At 41.2% G+C, this 20,126-nt stretch overlaps 2 protein-coding genes across 10 annotated transcripts in view; both read left to right on the forward strand.

The window, feature by feature from the left end:
• LOC125740431 (NACHT, LRR and PYD domains-containing protein 12-like) overlaps positions 1 to 5,380 on the forward strand; it is a 50,527-nt gene extending 45,147 nt beyond the window's left edge. For 3 of the 9 annotated variants that reach the window (XM_049011525.1, XM_049011524.1, XM_049011527.1), the window contains 5 exons: positions 1,336 to 1,509; positions 2,219 to 2,392; positions 3,449 to 3,622; positions 3,737 to 3,783; positions 4,543 to 5,380. In XM_049011525.1, the coding sequence (XP_048867482.1) occupies positions 1,336 to 1,509; positions 2,219 to 2,392; positions 3,449 to 3,622; positions 3,737 to 3,783; positions 4,543 to 5,072 (1,099 nt within the window). In that variant the 3' untranslated portion in view covers positions 5,073 to 5,380. The remainder of the gene's footprint in view (positions 1 to 1,335; positions 1,510 to 2,218; positions 2,393 to 3,448; positions 3,623 to 3,736; positions 3,784 to 4,542) is intronic. The other 6 variants (XM_049011529.1, XM_049011533.1, XM_049011530.1 and 3 more) reach the window with 5 other exon arrangements.
• Positions 5,381 to 10,398: 5,018 nt separating this feature from the next.
• LOC125740487 (SLAM family member 5-like) lies at positions 10,399 to 16,058 on the forward strand. The gene is made up of 9 exons (XM_049011703.1): positions 10,399 to 10,516; positions 11,812 to 12,132; positions 12,312 to 12,575; positions 13,437 to 13,541; positions 13,705 to 13,769; positions 14,271 to 14,342; positions 14,921 to 14,992; positions 15,100 to 15,171; positions 15,813 to 16,058. Exons 1-9 carry the CDS (start codon positions 10,399 to 10,401, stop codon positions 15,897 to 15,899), a joined length of 1,176 nt encoding a protein of 391 aa, XP_048867660.1. The 3' UTR covers positions 15,900 to 16,058.
• Positions 16,059 to 20,126: the final 4,068 nt, after the last annotated feature.

The raw sequence follows: 20,126 nt of genomic DNA on the forward strand, positions 1-20,126 counted from the left end.
AGCAATGGGCACGAGGCAGGGAACAACCCAGGATGGGGGGCCAGCCCATCACAGGGCACACTCACACACCATTCACTCACACATGCACACCTACGGGCAATTTAGCAACTCCAATCAGCCTCAGCATGTTGTTGGACTGTGGGGGGGAAACCGGAGTACCCGGAGGAAACCCCACGACGACATGGGGAGAATATGCAAACTCCACACACATGTGACCCAGGCAGAGACTCGAACCCGGGTCTCAGAGGTGCGAGGCAACAGTGCTAACCACTGCACCACCATGCTGCCCCATATTATTATTATGCTTTGCAGTAATTTTATTAAGGTTAATATATATTTATTTTACATTACAATGTTATGTTGAATGATCAGATTTAATTATTATTTTATTTATTATCAGTTACAGTACTCTATTACTTCGGTTATATTTACATGTGTTACATTAAGGTTCAGTATGTTCCTTTAGTTAACTGTATTATTAGTTCCTATCTGCCCTGGTACACAGGGGGACAGTTTTAGAGAGGAGCGCGGGAAGAAAAAAAAGAGAGGAGAAGGAAGGTAGGAGGGCGATTGAAAAAGTTGTAAGGTACCGTGTTACCGTGTGGTGATTATTAAAGACGATTGTTCAAGAAACTGTAGCCCGCATACTACCTACAGCCCGAGAGAGAGATTGGCACACGCTGCCCACTCATCAAGAAACCAGGGTTAAAATTTGTATGATTTTAATATAAACAAGCTGTGAATCAGGTAGGTGGGCCTGACAGGCCTGCATTAGCTGCTGGGGATGTTCACATCTCCTCCGGTCAGAGTTCCTAGTCAGTTTGGGGACAATATGTTACGGGAGGATTCACAGATAATTATTAGATTGTTTAATAAAATAATAAATCTGCACTTATTGAAATGTCACCCTCTGTTTATGTAAAGGCTGAAATGAAAACAATGTCAGCTATACTTGCGTGGGAAAGATGGGGAACCATTTCAGGGAAATTACTTGAAAAGCTTCAGATCACAATAGGGGCCTGTAAGCTTTTGCCATCCACTGTACACATATTCACCTACTGCCAGTGTTTACAGCCAGAACATGGCAGACTCTGTACCCCCCTCTCCTTGAGGGGATCCTCAGTGATTCTCCTAGGCAGTCAGATAGAGGTGTTTCCCAGCTCTGTTTTGTTCCTGGTTCTGGATGTGAACATTAATCTTTTCTCCTGTGGTATGTAAAGAGGCAGGAGATACAGGAGTGTAGTGGACACCCCCAAAGGGGAGGGGGGTATCTTAGGGGGAAAAGGGAGGGCATTTAAAAATTGCAGCTGATATTTTGTGATTTCCTTTCTGCAGGCTGTCAGGCTGTAGAGTCACAGAAGAAGGCTGTTCTTCCCTGGCTTCAGCTCTGAGGTCAAACCCCTCACACCTGAGAGAGCTGGATCTGAGCTACAATCACCCAGGAGACTCAGGAGTGAAGCTGCTCTCTGCTGTACTGGAGGATCCCAGCTGTAAACTGGAGAAGCTGAAGTGAGTACGGAATGAACATTTTATGTCAGTGTTGCAGAAGTGCAACACTATACCTAATGTCTGGTTCTGTGTGTGCATCTTCTTCCTTGTGTATGACATTGTGTAATGACAAAATCAAGTAAAGCCTTGCTGCATTCTGTCCATAAAAACAAAAAGACTTCATTTTCTTTCATGCACAGAAATCAAAAAGAATGTTTCATTTTCTGCACAGAACTTTGTATTTTGTGGACAGAAGAAAGTCATTTTGTGGTCAAAATGCATTTTGAGAATGAAATTGGGTTTGTATCTCGTCTCTCGTTCTGGTTTTTGTCTGCCAGCTCCCCCCCCCCCCCCCCCCCCCACCAGGCCTGGCTCCAGGGCAGGGCCCCGGTCACTCCAATCTGGGCAGAATCAAATTATCCTTAGTGATCTTTTTTTCATAAGGGTCATTCTGAATCGCACTTTGTTAAGCTGCTCACCTAGAATCAATTTGCCTTGGGACACCCTAACAGGGGCAGCTCCCCCGACAATGTAGAGCTCCTACAATGACAGAGGGATACAAACCACTTCACCACGATAAGGTGGCAATTCGTGGAAGGGCCCAAGAGTTACCCCTCTGATCTAACACCATACTGTCATGGATAACCTCTCTCAAATATCACACACTAATCTGATACTGTGCACCAATACAAAAAGTGGTTTTATACTATAAGTGTTTCATTTTCCTTAGGCTGGACCGGTGTGAACTCACAGAGAAATGCTGTGAGGCGCTGGCTTCAGCTCTCAGATCAAACTCCTCACCCCTGAGAGAGCTGGACCTGAGTGACAATGACCTGCAGGATTCAGGAGTGAAGCTGCTCTCTGCTGGACTGGGGGATTCACACTGTAAACTCGAGATACTGAGGTCAGTATTACTGGGTATTCCACACTGTAACCTGGAGATACTGAGGTCAGTATTACTGGGTATTCTACACTGTTAACTGTAATTATTGAATGTAGTCACATTTACTTTAAAGTAATACAGTGGAACCCACTTATAGTAATTACGGTTATAGTGATCAACCACTAAAATGGATCAAAAAGTTTGGGACAGAATCATTCCTATGCAAATACTGTTTAAATAATTTTATAACTTTATTTGATTGCCCTACTTTGCCTTGAGGTAATCTGTATGCCTCTGGTTAGCTACCTGAAGCTAATGCTGCGTGCATAGAAAAAACAAAAAAGAAAGATTTTTCCTTTATGACATACAGACTCATCAAAGCTTATGATAAACTGGCAAAAAACGAGCCATCGAGATGCAGCAGTGAAACTACAATAAGTGCTTTGAGACAATGTAACGTTGGGAAAATGCACTGCACAAATAAAATGGAATTCAATATCATGTACAGTATTCAAATGTATTATAGAGTATTTGAATTATACACAGCTCAATAATTTGTATGGTAACTGTAATTTGAAAGGTGTTTGAAACTGCTGCACTGTATTTTGAAATGTTTAAAATCAACAGCAATCCTCTCCGTTTTATTACCTTATATTCAGAGATGCACATAACTTGTGACCAGAGATGGACAAAACTGGTACACAACTACGCATTCACCTTTAAAAACTATATATGCATTAGCATATAAAAGTTAAGATGAACGATGATTTCTTGTCATATCGCCGCAAATGCACATAAAATACGTATGTATTTACGCTGTTACAACAATCGATTGCCGCACATATCACTTTTAAAGGTGAATGCGTAGTTGCGTACCAGTTTTGTCCATCTCTGCTTATATTCATGTAATAAATATATGTCAATTAGTAAGATAAGACAAAAATCACTTATAATGATCATCCGCATATAGCGATCAATTTCACCCAGACGTTATGTGATCACAATAAGCGGTTTTCATTGTACATGAAATGGTGAGGTGATCTTATTTATTGGAGAATTTGGTCTGTCTCCCTGCAGGCTGTCAGGCTGTAGAGTCACAGAAGAAGGCTGTTCTTCCCTGGCTTCAGCTCTGAGGTCAAACTCCTCACACCTGAGAGAGCTGGATCTGAGCTACAATCACCCAGGAGACTCAGGAGTGAAGCTGCTGTCTGCTGTACTGGAGGATCCCAGCTGTAAACTGGAGAAGCTGAAGTGAGTACAGAGTGTGTGTCTGACACGCTACAGGTACTTATGCATGTATGTGAAGAAGAGGCACCAATAAATAAATGGATACAGCAGTACTATGTCATTCTGCTTCTCCTATAGTGTGGACCATGGTGGAGAGTGCAGGACCAGACCAGGCTTACAGAAATGTAAGTGTTTGCACGTTTTTAATAATACCATTAATTCCATTTTATGATTGTATTCACACAGTTATTGTGATGCGTGTGGCTTTTTGCACTGTGTGTAGATGGATTTCCATGTTTGTGTTTCCCATTCCATGGTGAGTTTCCCATTTTGTATAATTTTAGACACCATCCAAAGGAAAAAAACAAACACATCAACAAAACAGACATGAAGAAAAACACTTAATTCTTTTTTCGGGATATAGCTCAATTATTCATTTATTTATTTAATCATTATTTTTATAAACAGGTTCTTTATAGCTGCTCATATTGTGCTTGTGTGGTAGTATAACAAGTACAAAATATATTCTGATATAGTTCTATATCTCTAATTTCACCAAAATAACAAAAAAAAATCCTTCCCGTTTGTTCTTTTTGTGCATGCAGGGAGTGTACGCATTTCTTTTTGAGATATATTAGTATTGCCCTAAGAAAGCGCCCGTAGTCTTCCCCAAATCAGCGGGGAGTGTACGCATTTCTTTTTGAGATATATTAGTATTGCCCTAAGAGAACGGCCGTAGTCTTCCCCAAATCAGCGGGGAGTGTACGTGCTGTCTTTTTGAGATTCATTAGTATTGTCCTAAGATAGTGCCCGTAGTCTTCCCACAAAGTGTATGTGTATTGGAGCGAGTTCTGTGTTAGTGAGTGAGCGACGTGTGACAGTGATAAAATGGCAGATATGCCCGTCTGCCTGATGGTATTTGTGGCTCTTCCTTTTGCCTACAGACTTTTGCCAACTGACTCTGGACCCCAACACAGCAAACAGAGACCTGTCTCTGAGAGAAGGGAACAGGAAGGTGACATGGGAGGAAGAACAGCCATATCCTGATCATCCAGAGAGATTTGACTACCCCCAAGTTCTGTGCAGTGAGAGTCTGATTGGCCGCTGTTACTGGGAGGCTGAGTGGGGTGGAGGTGGAGCCGGGATAGGAGTCACTTATAAAGGTATCAGGAGGAAAGGAAACAGTGCTGACTGTCGGCTTGGAGACAATGAGAAGTCATGGAGTCTGAGCTGCAGTAACAGTTACTCTGTCCTGCACAATAATAAACAAATTCTCTTACCCATAGAGGCCTCAGGCTCCCGCAGAGTAGGAGTGTATCTGGACTGGGGGGCTGGTGCTCTGTCCTTCTACAGAGTCTCCTCTGATGGACTGACCCTCCTGCACAGATTCACCTCCTCATTCACTGAGCCCCTCTGTCCAGGGTTTCGGGTTTATTATCCAAACTCCCCAGTGTCACTGTGCATGCTGGGATAGCTCATTGTGTGCTGGAGGAATCATTTGCAGTGTATCACAATGTGACAGGTTGTTGGTTCTCCCTGGCAAAATCCTATTTACTTTTTCTGAAGTATAATGTATGTTAAACAAAAATAAATGCCTGTGTTCAGCGAGCTGAATGAACATACAAAGTAACTGTATTTATCTCTGCATAAATGTAACTAAATGTAATCCTGATAAGTGGGGGGGGGCTGTCCCCCTCCCCTGTATATGTACATTTTATATATTTATGCCTATTTACAGTATTTCCTCCCTGTACAATGACAATAAAGACTTTCTGTTCTGTCCTGTTAATGTCTTGGTTCAGCGTCACCCAAAGCATAACTGAGTAACATAATGAAACCACAGTCTGGTGGATTAAGTTAAATTCACTTTACTGCTGCAGCTGAACATAACCAGCACAATGACACTCAATCAATGTATATAATAATCATTTAATTGGAGACATAACAGAAAAAAGTTTAGAAACATGAAATTAAATCCAGTTACTGGATTTAACCAGATACTGGTTTGGTGGATTAAAGCAAAATGATCAATGATATTAAATTTATTTAATGAAGTATAATAATTTTATGAAGTTATTATCAATTATTTAAAATAAATAATAATAATGAAATAATTATAATGAATCAGTTCATAAAATTATAATTATCAGTTATTTTAAATAATAATATAATAATGAAATTATTATAGTTAAATAATTAAATTATAATAAAAGTTATTTTAAATATTGTACAGCTAATGTACTTAGATACATATACATAGATGCACACACACACACACAATATTTACCACTGATTGCACATCCCATCAGTAAGAGCAGAGTGTGAAGGTTGAATTAGCAGAGCAATAGCACGGCTGTACATAAAATATTGCAATCTACAGTACGCAACATAATGGGAGACATCACAGTTCAAAGGAGAAGAAATTGTTGGTGCGTGTCTGACTGACACATCTGTGACTACGGCAGCAAGGTTTTGTGGTGCGTCAAGAGCCCCGGTATCCAAGGTAATGTCGGCATACTGTACCACCATGTAGGACGGACCACGTCCCACAGGAGTAACTGTGGTTGCAAGAAGAAGCAGTCTGAAAGGGTAACCTGTACGTAGTAACCTGGTCTGAATCCAAAAAGCCACCCAACTCACTGCAGAATTAAATGCACACCTCGACTCTCCTGTCTCCACAACACTGTTCGTTGGAAGCTCCACAGGGTCAGTATTCGTGGCCGGCTGCAATAGTCACTCATGCCAATGCCAAACCTCAATGGTACCAGCAGCACAAATTCTGGGCTGTGTACAATGTGGAACGCATCGCCGTTTGATGAGTCCTGCCTTTCCCACATCCAGGAGAGTTAGCACCTGCACTGTTGCATACCCATAGTGCAGCCTGAAGGTGAATCAGAGATGGTTTGGGCTGCAATATCGCGACACGACTTGTTCTAGATGGGCAGATAACTGCCTTGGACTACGGAACCATTCTGGCAGACCCGGTTCATCCACTGGTTCAAACATTGTACCCTGAAGGTACAATGAATATTATCGAGCCACTTTGGCTTGTTTTGTAGGGGGAGAGTGAGGAAATGTTTCCCTCCACCAGCATCATGTAGTGACCTGGCCACTGATTTGCCAGACGAAAGGCTCGAAATTCCTCTGACCAATATTCAGGACTTTTACCTCTCATTCTTAGTATTGGCCGTAAAAGGAAGCCCTACACCAAACTAATAAATGATTGTGCTCAAAGAACAAGGTGTTTCAGTTTCATTGTCCAACGGCTGTTTGCAGTAAGTGTATAACAAACAGTGTGCAATGTACATTAGTAACAGTTACCTTTAACGCCTTATCTACTAAGGTTGTTGTCATGTTTATGTCTTACAAAAGAAAACGTTAATGTTTAGACTGTTCAGGTTAGCTTTAATTGTTCAGTTGTATAAGTTTATGGTGGTATGTTTCTTAAGTTAACAAGGTAACATTAACTATTTAGAGATCTACTTACTGTTTGAAAAAAAATCTGCTGCTTCATGATGAAGGTTGAGCTTTAAATGGGTTTACATTGTGTGTGTTGTGGAAGTGAAAAAAATTATCTCCGAATGACCCTCCTATATCTTGCCTCTAGACAGAAAAATAACAAAGTTCATAACGCAGGATTGGTAAAATCTTTCATAGTAAGATGATGCAATTTAGTGTCGTAGAGTGCTCCACATAACCCGGGTGCTTACACGGAAAAGTGTTGTTTCTACATCCCGAAACCCTAACCACAATCGCAGAATGCAACAGCATCTTCAATGTGATGCTAAATAAATTCCTAAGGCCTAAGACAAAACATTAATTCCATAATTCCCCATTTCCCAGTACCATTCTTCCACATTCTCCCCCTCTCCATACCCCCCTCTACCCGGAACAGGACAAGCGATTTCAGAAAATGGATGGATGGATGGATGGATATATACTGTATATATACTAACTGCATCACTGCATCTTCCCTGTTTAATTATCTCTAAGTGCTATAACATACAAGGTTTAATATCTGTGCTGCACATCTCAGAGGGGAAGTGTGTGGGTGGGCTCTGTTCTCTGGTAGCTTGGAAATACCACAGTATTTTCAGTGTTTATGAAATGGCCCTCCATTTGTGGGAGACTGCAGGCACAAAATGGAGAACTATTCTTGCACATAGTTGCCCATAAAATCTGTAACGTCATTGTTCACTGGATTTTTCTCCTTGTTAGATTTAGCCTTGAAGAAGCAAACAGTGTCTGAGATCAGGGTCAGGGTGAGATTCCCTATAGGCGCAGGTGTGTATCACTGCATCCATCGAGGCATAATGTGTGTATATGATGGTAAGTAATGATGTGTCATTTTACAAGGATTATGAAAATATCATTTAAAAGGCTACAGTATCTCTGTCAAGGCAGTAATTCCAGTTTGATTTATCTTATTTAAAATGGTTTTGATTTTGAAACAGTTAAAAATACTATTATCTATGCATATAAGCAATTGTTGAAATATGCTTAAGATGCATTGTATTTACATTTACATGTTGATGTATAAATGAATGTCAATATAAGAAATAATAAAATAGACTTGGATGAATTGCTTGTAATTCAAATCAATCCATTCTTCTGTATTATTACTGCATGTCATTCAAGACGAACCACGTGGGTGAAATGTCAGCACCACATCCTGTCCACACTTCAAAAATACTTGTCCTTGCTGTCAGCAAACGCGAAAACAAGCACACAGAGGAAGTGAACGTTTAGTCCTTACAAGGAAACAGCCTTTGTGTGTCGTATGTAAAATGTCCACCTCGCTTGTCCAGTGTTTCCTTTGTCCTTCTCTCTTGATGTGGCCATTATCGGTGGGTAAGTCTGCCATCTTTACTGCGTCACCTTTTTTCACTCTGCCCAGCTTAGAAAGTCATACAGCTTTATACAGAAATAAATGTCACCAAAATGTATGATCAACCTAAGGTAATATGAAGGGTGTTTTGTGATAATACATATGAATAAATAAACATTCCATTTAAATAAGTATTTAAATTATAATTAAAAATGTTGTTTAAATGATTACATAAATGGTTATTTAAATTATAATTTTTTTATTATAATAAAGTGCAATTTAAATGACAGTTGATAAATATGATTTTAAATGATCAAACAGCCTGACCATTGATAGATATGTCATTTAAATGACAATTTAAATATTAGCAACTATTAAAGTTATCTGCCAAAATCACCCATCAAACACTGTGGGTGGGTTTTAAAGAAAATCTAACATCTGATTGGTTACATTGCAAGCTAAGTTACATCAGATCGATCTCACCTAGTGAACTGAATTCTCATTTAAAACCACATTTTGTTTGTTCTGTCCTGGGGCTGTACTGTATAATGCACTAACTTTCGAAAATCCTAAATAAGTCATTGGTTGTAGCGTAAGATAGGAAATGTGTATTACACAAGCTTCCTAGCTTCCCAAAAATTTAAATAAGCTCTTCTAACTTCTAGCTTCTTCTAACTAAGGATAACTACACAACCCCAATCATGACATAACGATAAAAATTATGGGTAACACTTTACTTAAGGGTGCTCTATGAAGGGTACACGTCAGATAGAGTACATAAGCCCTTCATGACAATCAATATATCTTGACAAAAGCATTCATGAATTTTTGCTCCAGTTTTTGTAGCTGTCATAAATGCTGATATTGGCAGTTCCTGTCAAATTGACATATCACCTACGCTGACTGTCATAGGTTTTTGCTGACATAAAGTTATGACACCTTTTCATTCAAGTGACATAAAAGGTTATAAGACTGACTTCAGTGTTTCAGAGTGACATACTGTCACGATGGGGGTTCCGCCGGTAAGGTGAACAGGCAGGCGAAAATCGGGGAAAACAGGTTTTTATTCTCGGGGCAGAACAACAAGGAGCAACGGGCAGGTACTGACATCGACAACATCAATGACGGACAAGGCACTAAGGTAAGACACGGGCTGAAATAGACCAAACAACAGGGTGCAGCTGGGTACAATCAGGGAAGCACACGTGGATAATCAGGGGGGCGTGGCACACACGAGGATTGTACGAGCTGGGCGCTAAAAGCCTGGATCATGGTTTTTATTCAGAAGGCTTGCAATCCCAGACACTCAAACTCCTTGCTCAGTTTCTCAAGAGCCCCAATCAGAGCCTCCACTGACACCGCGACGGTCACAGCATAGTCAGCTAAGTCAAGATCCGTAAACCGTTCTTCATTAACAAATACTTGAACAGGCAAACATTAAAGCGCAATTTGCAGCGATGTCCGGTTTTCCCAGTGTAATCGGAGCCATCGACTGCATGCACATTGTCATAAAGGCACCTTCGGAGAACGAATTTGCTTATGTAAATAGAAAGCACTTTCATTCTATTAATGTACAAATTATGTGCGATTCCAACATGCGTCTCATTAATGCATGGGGCTTCCCCGCCATAAAATCTGAGGGTGACGTGTTCATTATTATTCGTATAGATCCCTCCTACAATTAATATAAAATATTAGTTTTATACCAGTGTGTGTCCCCCACATTCAAAATGCTTCTGAAGCTCCTCCATATTGTGGCTAGATGGCTCAACCCATGATTCGTTCATTCTCAGAAACGAGGCTGGCTAAACCGCGCAGATTAGCCACTTACTGGTGTACGGACTCACCCGGCTGCTGCCGCCTTTGCCGAAAGAATCCAGCGCAGGATGACACTGTGTGAACCCAGGAGCTCTCTGCAGGTCTGAGCTTCCCAAAGATCCGCTGTCCTTCCGCGCCTAAACAGCGAATAAGTATGGCTTTCTTCCGAGCGCCGCTGACTTCATGCAGTCCCAGGGCATCCAAGTATGTCTGGAACGATTCCAGCCAGCGAGTCCAAGGGACAGGAGGTTCTCCGGGAAGTGCAAGAGAAGGTGAAGGTGGTGGGAATGCAAACTTCATCCTCGTCGCCAAAATGTCACTTTTTAAGCAGACATCTTAAGTCTTAAGAGCTCACATTTACCCTTGTTTGTATAAACAGCAATATATTTTAGCTGTGAAAATGGCATTGAGTCCACCTTGAAGGGCAGCAAGTTTGTGAACTTATGTTGGTATGCCTTTGATCACCTACTCGTGTGTCCTTTCTGTATTTGGGAAGTACTTTAGAATTTGGCTCTTTGGTCCACATTTTCACTGGTGACACTACTTTTAAGGTTCAGTCAGTTCAAATTGAGTTTTTCCACTAACGGACGTACAGATCGCGTCCTTGGGGTGGTTATCTGACTGACACAGAGCAGCAGTTCACACGCTGCCCACTGAGACACTCTGAGGTCAATGCGACGGGAAACAGCTCCCAGACACAGAATCACTCCTACTACTGAGACAAGAATGTGAGGGTGACACAGAGAAAAAGCCCCCAGCAGTTCTGCTTGTTCTGATAGCAGTGCCCGCAGCCCCCACCCACAGTAGGAAAAAGCCTTTCATCCAATTTACTGCTCAACCAGTGTTTACTGAAAGCACTGAACAAGGGTCTGCAGGCAGGCAAACACTAAGTGGGGTATAAGGGATAAAGTTTAAGGAAGACACGAGACAAGTTGTAAACCGAAGCTGTTCATTTATTTTCCAAAAAACTGCACTCTTCTTCCCGCGCACTGTCTCCTTCCCCAAACATGACATACTTTTTGTGTGCGTACGTAACACAGAGACGAGGTACAAACCACCACAGACATAGGAAGAACATGTAAGCTCTGCACACAGAACCAGAGAAAAGATGCAAACCACCACAGACTCAGGAAGAACATGCACAAAGTCAAGACACAAACCACCAGCTTCAGGAGGAGTGTGGCTGTGCTGCTGGTCATTGGGACCATGTGTCACACTCTTTAAGAAGGTATTCACCTTCTGTTTTATAGCTGGCTTCACATGACAACTTATGTCACTTCATGTCACTCTGAAACACTATCGTGTAGAGTCGGTCTTATAACCTTTTATGTCACTAGAATGAAAAAAATGTCATAACAACTTTATGTCAGCAAAAACCTGCGACAGTCAACATTGGTGATACAGTATGTCAACTTGAAAGGAATTGCCAGTATCAACATTTACAGTATGACGCGTATGGAAGCTAGATTCCTTAATTGTCTAGTTTAATTTCTACTGTTCAGTCATATTTATGTATAAGTTCCATATATAAGTTTATATAATGTGTACTGTATTTTTCCTTCTGAAGTGTTCCTGAAGTTGCCCATTGGACAGTGTTGGCGAGTCGTGAATGGTGCTGTTGGGGAATCAGCTGTTCTGTCAGGGACAAATGACTCCACCCGGGTAACAAATCTGCAGTGGAGGAAGGATGAAACTATTATCAGACAAAGGTATAATGGACAAATACTTATTCATGAAAAAGCATTTGAAGAAAGATTCTCTCTGAGTGAGGGAAAGGGGTCTCTAACCATCAACCCTCTGATGAAAAATGACACCGGAGAATATACCTTTGAATCCATCCCACCACCATGGCCATGGGAGACTCATGTGATAAAAGTTAATGTTTATGGTAAGGAAACATCACAGAACCCCACATCTAACTGTCCTGTGAGCTTCTATGAGCAGGGATAGGTTTGCTAGCTGAATATACTGTGTATTTATATATCTATGAACAGTGAAAATAGGGCTGGTACATTAGCGATTGTGGTTTGAAGAATCGGTTCATGTCTCCGTTGGTCGTGTGAACAGACAGAATCGTGTCTGTGGAGATGGACTCGCAGGTGAGCTACAGCCCAGACAACAGCACCTGTACCGTGACTCTGAGCTGCACGGTGAATGGCAGCGTGGTGAAGCTCTCCTGGTCTAAAGACCATGAGAAGATCCCTGATACGGAGGGGAATGAGACCCTGGTGGTGACTCCCACGGCTGGAGAGGAGCTCTATTCCTGCACGGCCTCTAACCCTGTCAGCTCACAGACCGCGAGCCTGGGGGTCTCCTCCTGTCAGACACAAGGTAAGGTTAGGGGCAGAATCATGAGGTTCTTTCACACAGAAGTCCCTGGGTCATCTCAACCGGGGACTTTTGAAGCTCCTAGCCACCTTCCCACGGCAAAACAGAACTGTGACCTTTAAGCTAAATTAGCAGAGGAGATACAAGAAGCTCGTACATTAAACTTCACACATCATTTCAGATGAAATACACCACCACCCCAAAACACTCTAGGATGAACAAGTAATTTTTACAGTTATTTGTTTTGGGGGGGGGGGGGGGGGTTGATCTCGATCAAAATGATATATAGCCTTTTATTTATATTTAATTTGACCTGTGATATGTTCATAACAGTAGATTGATCCTTTGGGGTCACCAAGACTCCATCAGACAATGAGATGGTGTAACCAATGGGATCAAATCATGAATGGGCCACGTGATGAGTAGAGACCAATTGGAGCGCTTTTAGAGCCCATGTTTTCAAAAATCTCTGTTTTCACTCAACCACACTGCTAAAATCAAGTTGTCAGAAGTATACAACTGTCTCTGTTTAGGGAATGGGGCGTTTTAATATCTGAATTTTAAGACGAAAACATTTTAAACCCAATTTACATTTACCAATCATATTTATTCATTTAGGTGCACAAAGGTGCTGGACCGATGTTCAAGATTGTTCCGGCCCACATTGACCCCTGACTATGAGGATAAAGAAACATTTATTACATTCATTCATAAATTCAACGTTAAATATGACAATTTTTGTTAGTAAATAACCAATTCATGTAGATTTCTGCAGTGTGGACCTTTTGTTCACAACATAAGTTTGAATAAAAAAACTATCGTTTGTGATTAAGAGTTGCCTTTTATGTTATTATGTTATTACAGTTCCCCTGGATATCAGCATATATGCGCTTGCTGGCATTGGAGCTCTGTTTGTGCTGATACTGGCGATCATAGGATGCATCTTCCAAGTCAGAGCCAAGAGGGAAGGTATGAGGGGGAAATGGGAACAGGGCAGGACCTCCAGGCAAAATGAAATCACAGTAACATATGGGTGGGTCTAGCTGAACACGTCTCTGTTATGGATCCCATAGAGCTATGATTCATAGAGCAGTGATTGTGTGATCAGACATTATTACATCTTCACTGGCAGTGACCAAAGAAAACACAGTGTATGCTGAAGCCAACAAGCCGCACGTCAGAGAGAGGAGGACACAGGTGAGGAGAGTGACCGCTTTGGCAGTAAATAATGTACTTTTGGATTTTAGCGTTTAGTATTCAGAGAACTGAGAACGACAATGAAATTTACAAATTATAAGAAAATGAATTGAGGCATAATTACTCCAATGCAAAGGGAACATACCCCCAAGCATTACTTATATATCCTTATTGACTGTTACCATTATATTCTTGGCTAATCAATACCTTACTAATTATATTACGTAAGTCAGCTGGTGGTGAATTTCAACGGATACATGGAATGGTTGGGGTGCCCCTGAGGAGTGGTGTGGGTACCGAAGCGGGGTTCATCTACCCATCTAACAAGATATTAGTAACAGGAGAACAGAAGACATTTGTGTTTTTTTTTTATTGTGTTACTGTTCACTTGCATTTGCGTTCAGTGTATGAAGAAAAGTAACCATGCATACATTCCGATGGAATTCTAACGCTGCTCTTTTATAACTGTGGTCTAACATAACATGTGTTCTTTGTCTCCAGGACATGCGCTCTAGACAGGCTTCACCATCTGAAGATGTTTCCACCTGTTATGAAGGTGTGAGAAGCACATCGGTAAGTGAAACACAACATGTACAAATCTCCAGACATCTGCCTGAGCCCCTCCCTTGGTGGCATCTTTTATCGTCACCACACTCTCCCCCAGCTGACCCCGGGGTCGAGTTCTGTCATCGTCACCCCACCATTGTAGACACGGAAAATAGTGGGGGACCCTCTGCAACTGAAATAGCCCAGAGACCTCAGACAATGTCAATGTGCCTCTGATAAGTGCAAAAACACCATCGATGGTGGCTTCTGCTCTGCTTAACCTACTCAGTGTTGTGCATGTTCACACTTAAGGTGAAACAGCTCAAAGTTCGGTTTATGACAGATTAATCCAACTCAAACTGATTTACAACAGATCATCACAGATTCACTGGAGGCTCGTCACGGAGTACAACACAAATATCTAATAACATGGGAATAAAGCAGAAATGGTGGGATATTAAGGAGGTCTGATGTATTAATTGACAAATACATGCACAAATAAGGTATTATTTCTTTATTTCAGAGCTTCCATATTTTCCTGTAGTAGATCTAATGTTGCTCTTTTGTGATGGTGGTGTCGCTTACTGTATGTTCTTTGTCTCCAGGACATTTGCTCTAGACAGGATTCAGCACCTGGAGATGTATCCACCTGTTATGAAGCTTTGAGAGGCACATCGGTAAGTGAAACACTACAGAAAAGTAACCATGCATACATTCCGATGGAATTCTAACCCTAACCCTTTTATAACTGTGGTCTAACATAACATGTGTTCTTTGTCTCCAGGACATGCGCTCTAGACAGGATTCACCACCTGGAGATGTATCCACCTGTTATGAAGCTTTGAGAGGCACATCGGTAAGTGAAACACTACGGTGCGCAGTTTGTAAGGTCACTAAGCACTTTTTTTACTTAACATTTAGTGCACTTTTATTACATTTAGCTAGAAGTCAATGGTGTTAAGGATCATCAAAACTTTTTGCTAAGTATAACGTTTGAAAAATTGCTTACTATTTGTAAATATAAATAATATGTTTATATGTAAATATTAAATGTAAATGTTCAATATAAATGTTAAACGTTACATATAAATATATATATATGTTATATGTAAATTTTAAATCTTAAATGTAGACTCTAAATTTAGACTCTAGATTTATATTTACATTTAACATTAACGTTTAATATTTATATTTGCATTTAACATTCATATTGAACATTAATGTTTAATATTTACATATAAATATCTCTGATAGCACAGATCTCCTGATTTATCCGCTGGTCAAACACCAAACTAATTTGAAATATGCATTAAAAAGAAATACGGATATGAAGATCTGTCATGTTTTTCTCAGGTTTGCGCAATTTTATCATCTAGATTTATTCACATCAAACCTCATATCTTAAAGACTGAGCAGACATTTTACATCACTGCACCTTCGCTGCTCTTGTGTAACTCAGACCAAACTCTCTAATCAGCCGTTTCCTCTTTGAAACAGGTCGTCCCTTCTGGAAATTCAACGATATATGAAACTGTGAAATTTGTCCACGGCGCCCCACCGGCTGCAGTAACCCAACGTCTTTAGAAAAGATCTTCCCACGACAGTCAGCGCTGTATTTACATTCACTTCCTTTGCCGACCCTTTTGCCAACAAGAATTTTATATTCACTCATGGAAAATTTACAGGATTTGAACCAACAACCTCTAAGGGCTCTCGCTGCCTGCTTTCAGCTGGTTTGTGCTGTACATAAAAATGTATGAACACCGAGATTTTTTGCAGCTGATGAATTTCGTACTGAACTTTTCAGGCACAAGTGATGCATTAAACAAATTTAAAGGGAGGAACCCAGACTCTGAGCTCTTTTGAAATAGGAATAGAGCTCAATACAAGACATTTTTAAATGGGATCGTCTAAACTTTCACAAACACCCTATTATGTTTCAAAATCAGTTTAATATTTTTCATTAGAGGGTTTTTAACCATTTCTGAGTGTGTCGTACAGCCGTTGTATCCTCTCCTGTGACAAGTCAGCCCACAGCTGTTGTAACTGGCCCTCGAGATCCTGCAGATTGGCACTGGGTCTGAGTTGAAGTCCGGGCTGATCCCACACATGTTTGTTTGGGGAATGATCAGAGGACCTGGCTGGCCACGGGAGGACCTCAACATGATGCAAGCATTGCTTCTGGGTGCTTAACTTTTTAGTCACTGAGTGTACATTTCTCTAAATTCTCTTATTGCTTTTATCAAGAGTGACGCATCTCACTCTTGCCTGCAAAGCCATGAACTCATGTTACCATTAGGGGGCAGACATGCAAAAGGAGAACGATTGTGGTTTGTAGATGTACGTAAGTCCAGGCAGAGGGAATGAAGGGACGCTGTTTTTAACTCATACCTGGGACTGGGAGAGTGAGTTGTTCACTGTAACCGAGTGAGAACACCAAGCAGTGTATTAGGCTATGCCAAGAAATAACCGTGCATTCTGACCTTAATAGAATAGCGCAAATGCTTATTTATTTTACGTGTATTTGCGCTCTTTCAATCGATTGGCACCCATATGGCTTCTAAAGGTGAATGCGTACTTATATATGCAACTGTATAGTATGACTGGACTACAATTAATCAACACCCTTTCGAGACTACAACAGTGCCACGGTTTACACACATGCTCAATAAAATGTTAAGTCTTGGGTTTTCCTGCACGTCAGCAGTTATTCCCAACATTTTAAAACAAACTTAATGTAGTTTCAAAATATTATGACCAAGCCCACTGCCCATGTTTGAGCTACGCGGTGCATTTTCCAAACTCCCGACTGACCATGAGTGCATATTGTTGTGTTAATAAGCTTTAGATTCAAAAACTAAAATATTCTTTTACGCTAGGCAATGACTTACTGTACTGTACGGAGGTATATTTAACATCTAACGTTCTAAATGTATGTGACAGATTATTCTTGCCAATATGACTGATTTTGTTTTGTCTGGACATCATTTGAGTATAGCCACTTAGTCTACCTGTGGAATTTAAGGCACTTTTGCCAGGAAATTCAGACTGGGCTGAAAAATAACTGTAAGCTTTGTTTATGTCGGCCTCAGCTGGGGCCCAGGGAAGTTAACTCACTCTAGGCCTGCCCCCCCTAAGACCTGGTAAGAAGACTGGAATCTTTACGCTATTCTCATCAGGAATTTGGACATGCCATTGTGCACTCCTGTCAGAAAAGAATTATTTATGCAAAATCCTTTGCAGCTAAGCTATGCAGCTTTTTATGAAATGGAATGGAAGTTACACATTCATTAACAGTGCACTGCCAGGGTTAACTGTAAGTAACACAGAAAGAAAAGCCAACAATTCACACAACACTCACAGTAAGGATAAATACTAACACATTACAACATTTACAACGTTACAACCCTTACTATTTACAACATAATTACATGCATACATACAATAAATTGCACATTATTTACAACTAACAGCACAGTGCAAAAAATGCAGGTATGCAAATAAATGTCTGTGTTGCCCAGCACCATGATGTCATAGTAACTTAATATGAAAACATTACATACCCACATTAAAACAAAGATCTCTCACATATTGTAATAGAATATCAGCGCTTAAGTGGGATATGAACTGAGGGTTTAACATTTAGCACGTTGTTTATTCCATTGCTGCAGGTTTGTAAATATTATAATGAAATTTTATCACATCCCTCTTATTTAATCATTTTTTGGGTCCAATTCACATATACAGAGGAAGTCACTGAATGTATTATTGAGTATAATGTAATGCCTGTCTTAGTTCAGAAATATGCACAAGAAAGAAATAATTATGTAAATTTACCTGATATTAATGAATTGTGCTTCTCAGGAATGCGATAAAGGTAATGAATAAGACATATTATATTCAAAACAATACAATCCAGGCGATCACCCTTCCCTTTCCAGACAAGGACAAGAAGTCTCGTTTTCCAGTCGGTTGGGATGATGCCTGACTCCCAAATGGAAACAAAGACTGCCTTTAATGCCAGGAGGACAGCCTTACCACCAGCCTGGAGAAGTTCACCCCAAATACCACAGATCGACATCGGACACCTTTGAGAAGAGGTGATCCGCCACAACAACAGCTATTCCGAGGGTATGGCAGCCATCAGGGCAACTTGACCAATAGGGGTATCCACCTACAGAGATCTGGCCATTGTTATGACATGCTGAAGACACGGCAGAAAGAGAAGTGCCGGAGTCCAGGAGTGAGGGTAAAACTCGGGATTTAATGGAGGAATCACACAATCGGGAGCACGAAAAGTCATTAGCGATCAGAAACATTAATGACAGGGCTGGGGCTAACAGGGAAGCACTTAAATACAGGGAGTTAATTAGGCAAGACTAGCAACAGCTGGCAACATGGGGATTCCACACATGGTTAACGAGGGGTCGTGGCTCACAGGAGGAACGGCACAATCGGGACGTGACAGCCACTCCCTGGTCTGCAAACCTCAGAGAGTGCTGCCACAAAAATGCAGAGTTTACGAGAAGGAAGAAGGTCATCATGCCATGAGCCTACCCAGATGGCTCACCTCAGATTAGGACACAAGTATTGACATACAGAGGGTGACGCCTCAGCACCACTTTCAATCTCCAACAGGCCTGAACCCCATTAGCTCTCCTGTGGTTTCATCTCTTTCGTGATGAGGCTCCTAAGCACTTTCCTCCATCCCCTCATAATATATGCAACCTTCTTGAGGGCAGCTGCAGTAGAACTACTCCCACAGAGAGCAGGAAAGTATCCTGTCTGCTGTCTCAGAGGTGTATGGAGTTTTTATGGTGGCTGGAGTGCCAATCCTACCACCAACCCTGGTGGAGGAACGCCTGCAGGTTTGGATGCAATTTAATGCCATACCCAGCACCAAGTCATTGTTATCACAGTCAACTTGATAGTTAAATGTGACGCGTACAAATTACAGCGATCAGCTGCTTTGAATTTACACAGATGTCCTGAAGTGTAATAGCGATGCAGCATACTAAGTAGTAATTTAGTGTTGGATCAGTTAAGCCTCCATTCACGTCACATCCAGTCTGGTCACGCCCTGTGTTCGAATTCCTGCACACCGATGGACTTGTTAGACCGGTTTCTCTTATCTGCACTTTGTTTTCAGTAGACTCTTCTTAAAGTTTGGCATTTCTCTGCCTTGTAGAGCTTTCATTTTCAGTTTTCCAGTCCTGCATCACATACCTTTTTACCAGTGACAGTACTGGTTCTTTCACTGCCCACATTTTGATTTGCATACCGCTTAGGACATTCTCAAAATCATACAGGCCAGAGCATTCATAGATTTTATTATTCAACTTTGTTTTTGTTGTAACAGAAAAGTACTGGTACTGCCAGCTGACGGGACAGTGAACTGGGCATCTTACATGATCTATTACAGACTGTAACACAAAAGTGCTGGGTACTGCCAGCATACGGGACAGTGAACTGGGCATCTTACATGATCTATTACAGACGGTGTAACAGAAAAGTGCTGGGTACTGCCAGCTGACGGGACAGTGAACTGGGCATCTTACATGATCTATTACAGACAGTGTAACAGAAAAGTGCTGGTACTGCCAGCTGACGGGACAGTGAACTGGGCATCTTACATGATCTATTACAGACTGTGTAACAGAAAAGTGCTGGTACTGCCAGTAGACGGGACAGTGAACTGGGCATCTTACATGATCTATTACAGACTGTGTAACAGAAAAGTGCTGGTACTGCCAGTAGACGGGACAGTGAACTGGGCATCTTACATGATCTATTACAGACTGTGTAACAGAA

Source organism: Brienomyrus brachyistius, chromosome 4, assembly GCF_023856365.1.
Source record: "Brienomyrus brachyistius isolate T26 chromosome 4, BBRACH_0.4, whole genome shotgun sequence".
NCBI lineage: Eukaryota > Metazoa > Chordata > Actinopteri > Osteoglossiformes > Mormyridae > Brienomyrus > Brienomyrus brachyistius.

Bases quoted from the DNA above. Each gene is read 5' to 3' on its own strand.
- LOC125740487 (XM_049011703.1), top strand. From the start codon at position 10,399: ATGGCTTTCTTCCGAGCGCCGCTGACTTCATGCAGTCCCAGGGCATCC. The intron at 10,517-11,811 runs GTGAAGGTGGTG...TTCCTTCTGAAG, and splicing joins TCCGGGAAGTGCAAGAGAAG to TGTTCCTGAAGTTGCCCATT. The intron at 14,343-14,920 runs GTAAGTGAAACA...CTTTGTCTCCAG, and splicing joins AAGGTGTGAGAAGCACATCG to GACATTTGCTCTAGACAGGA.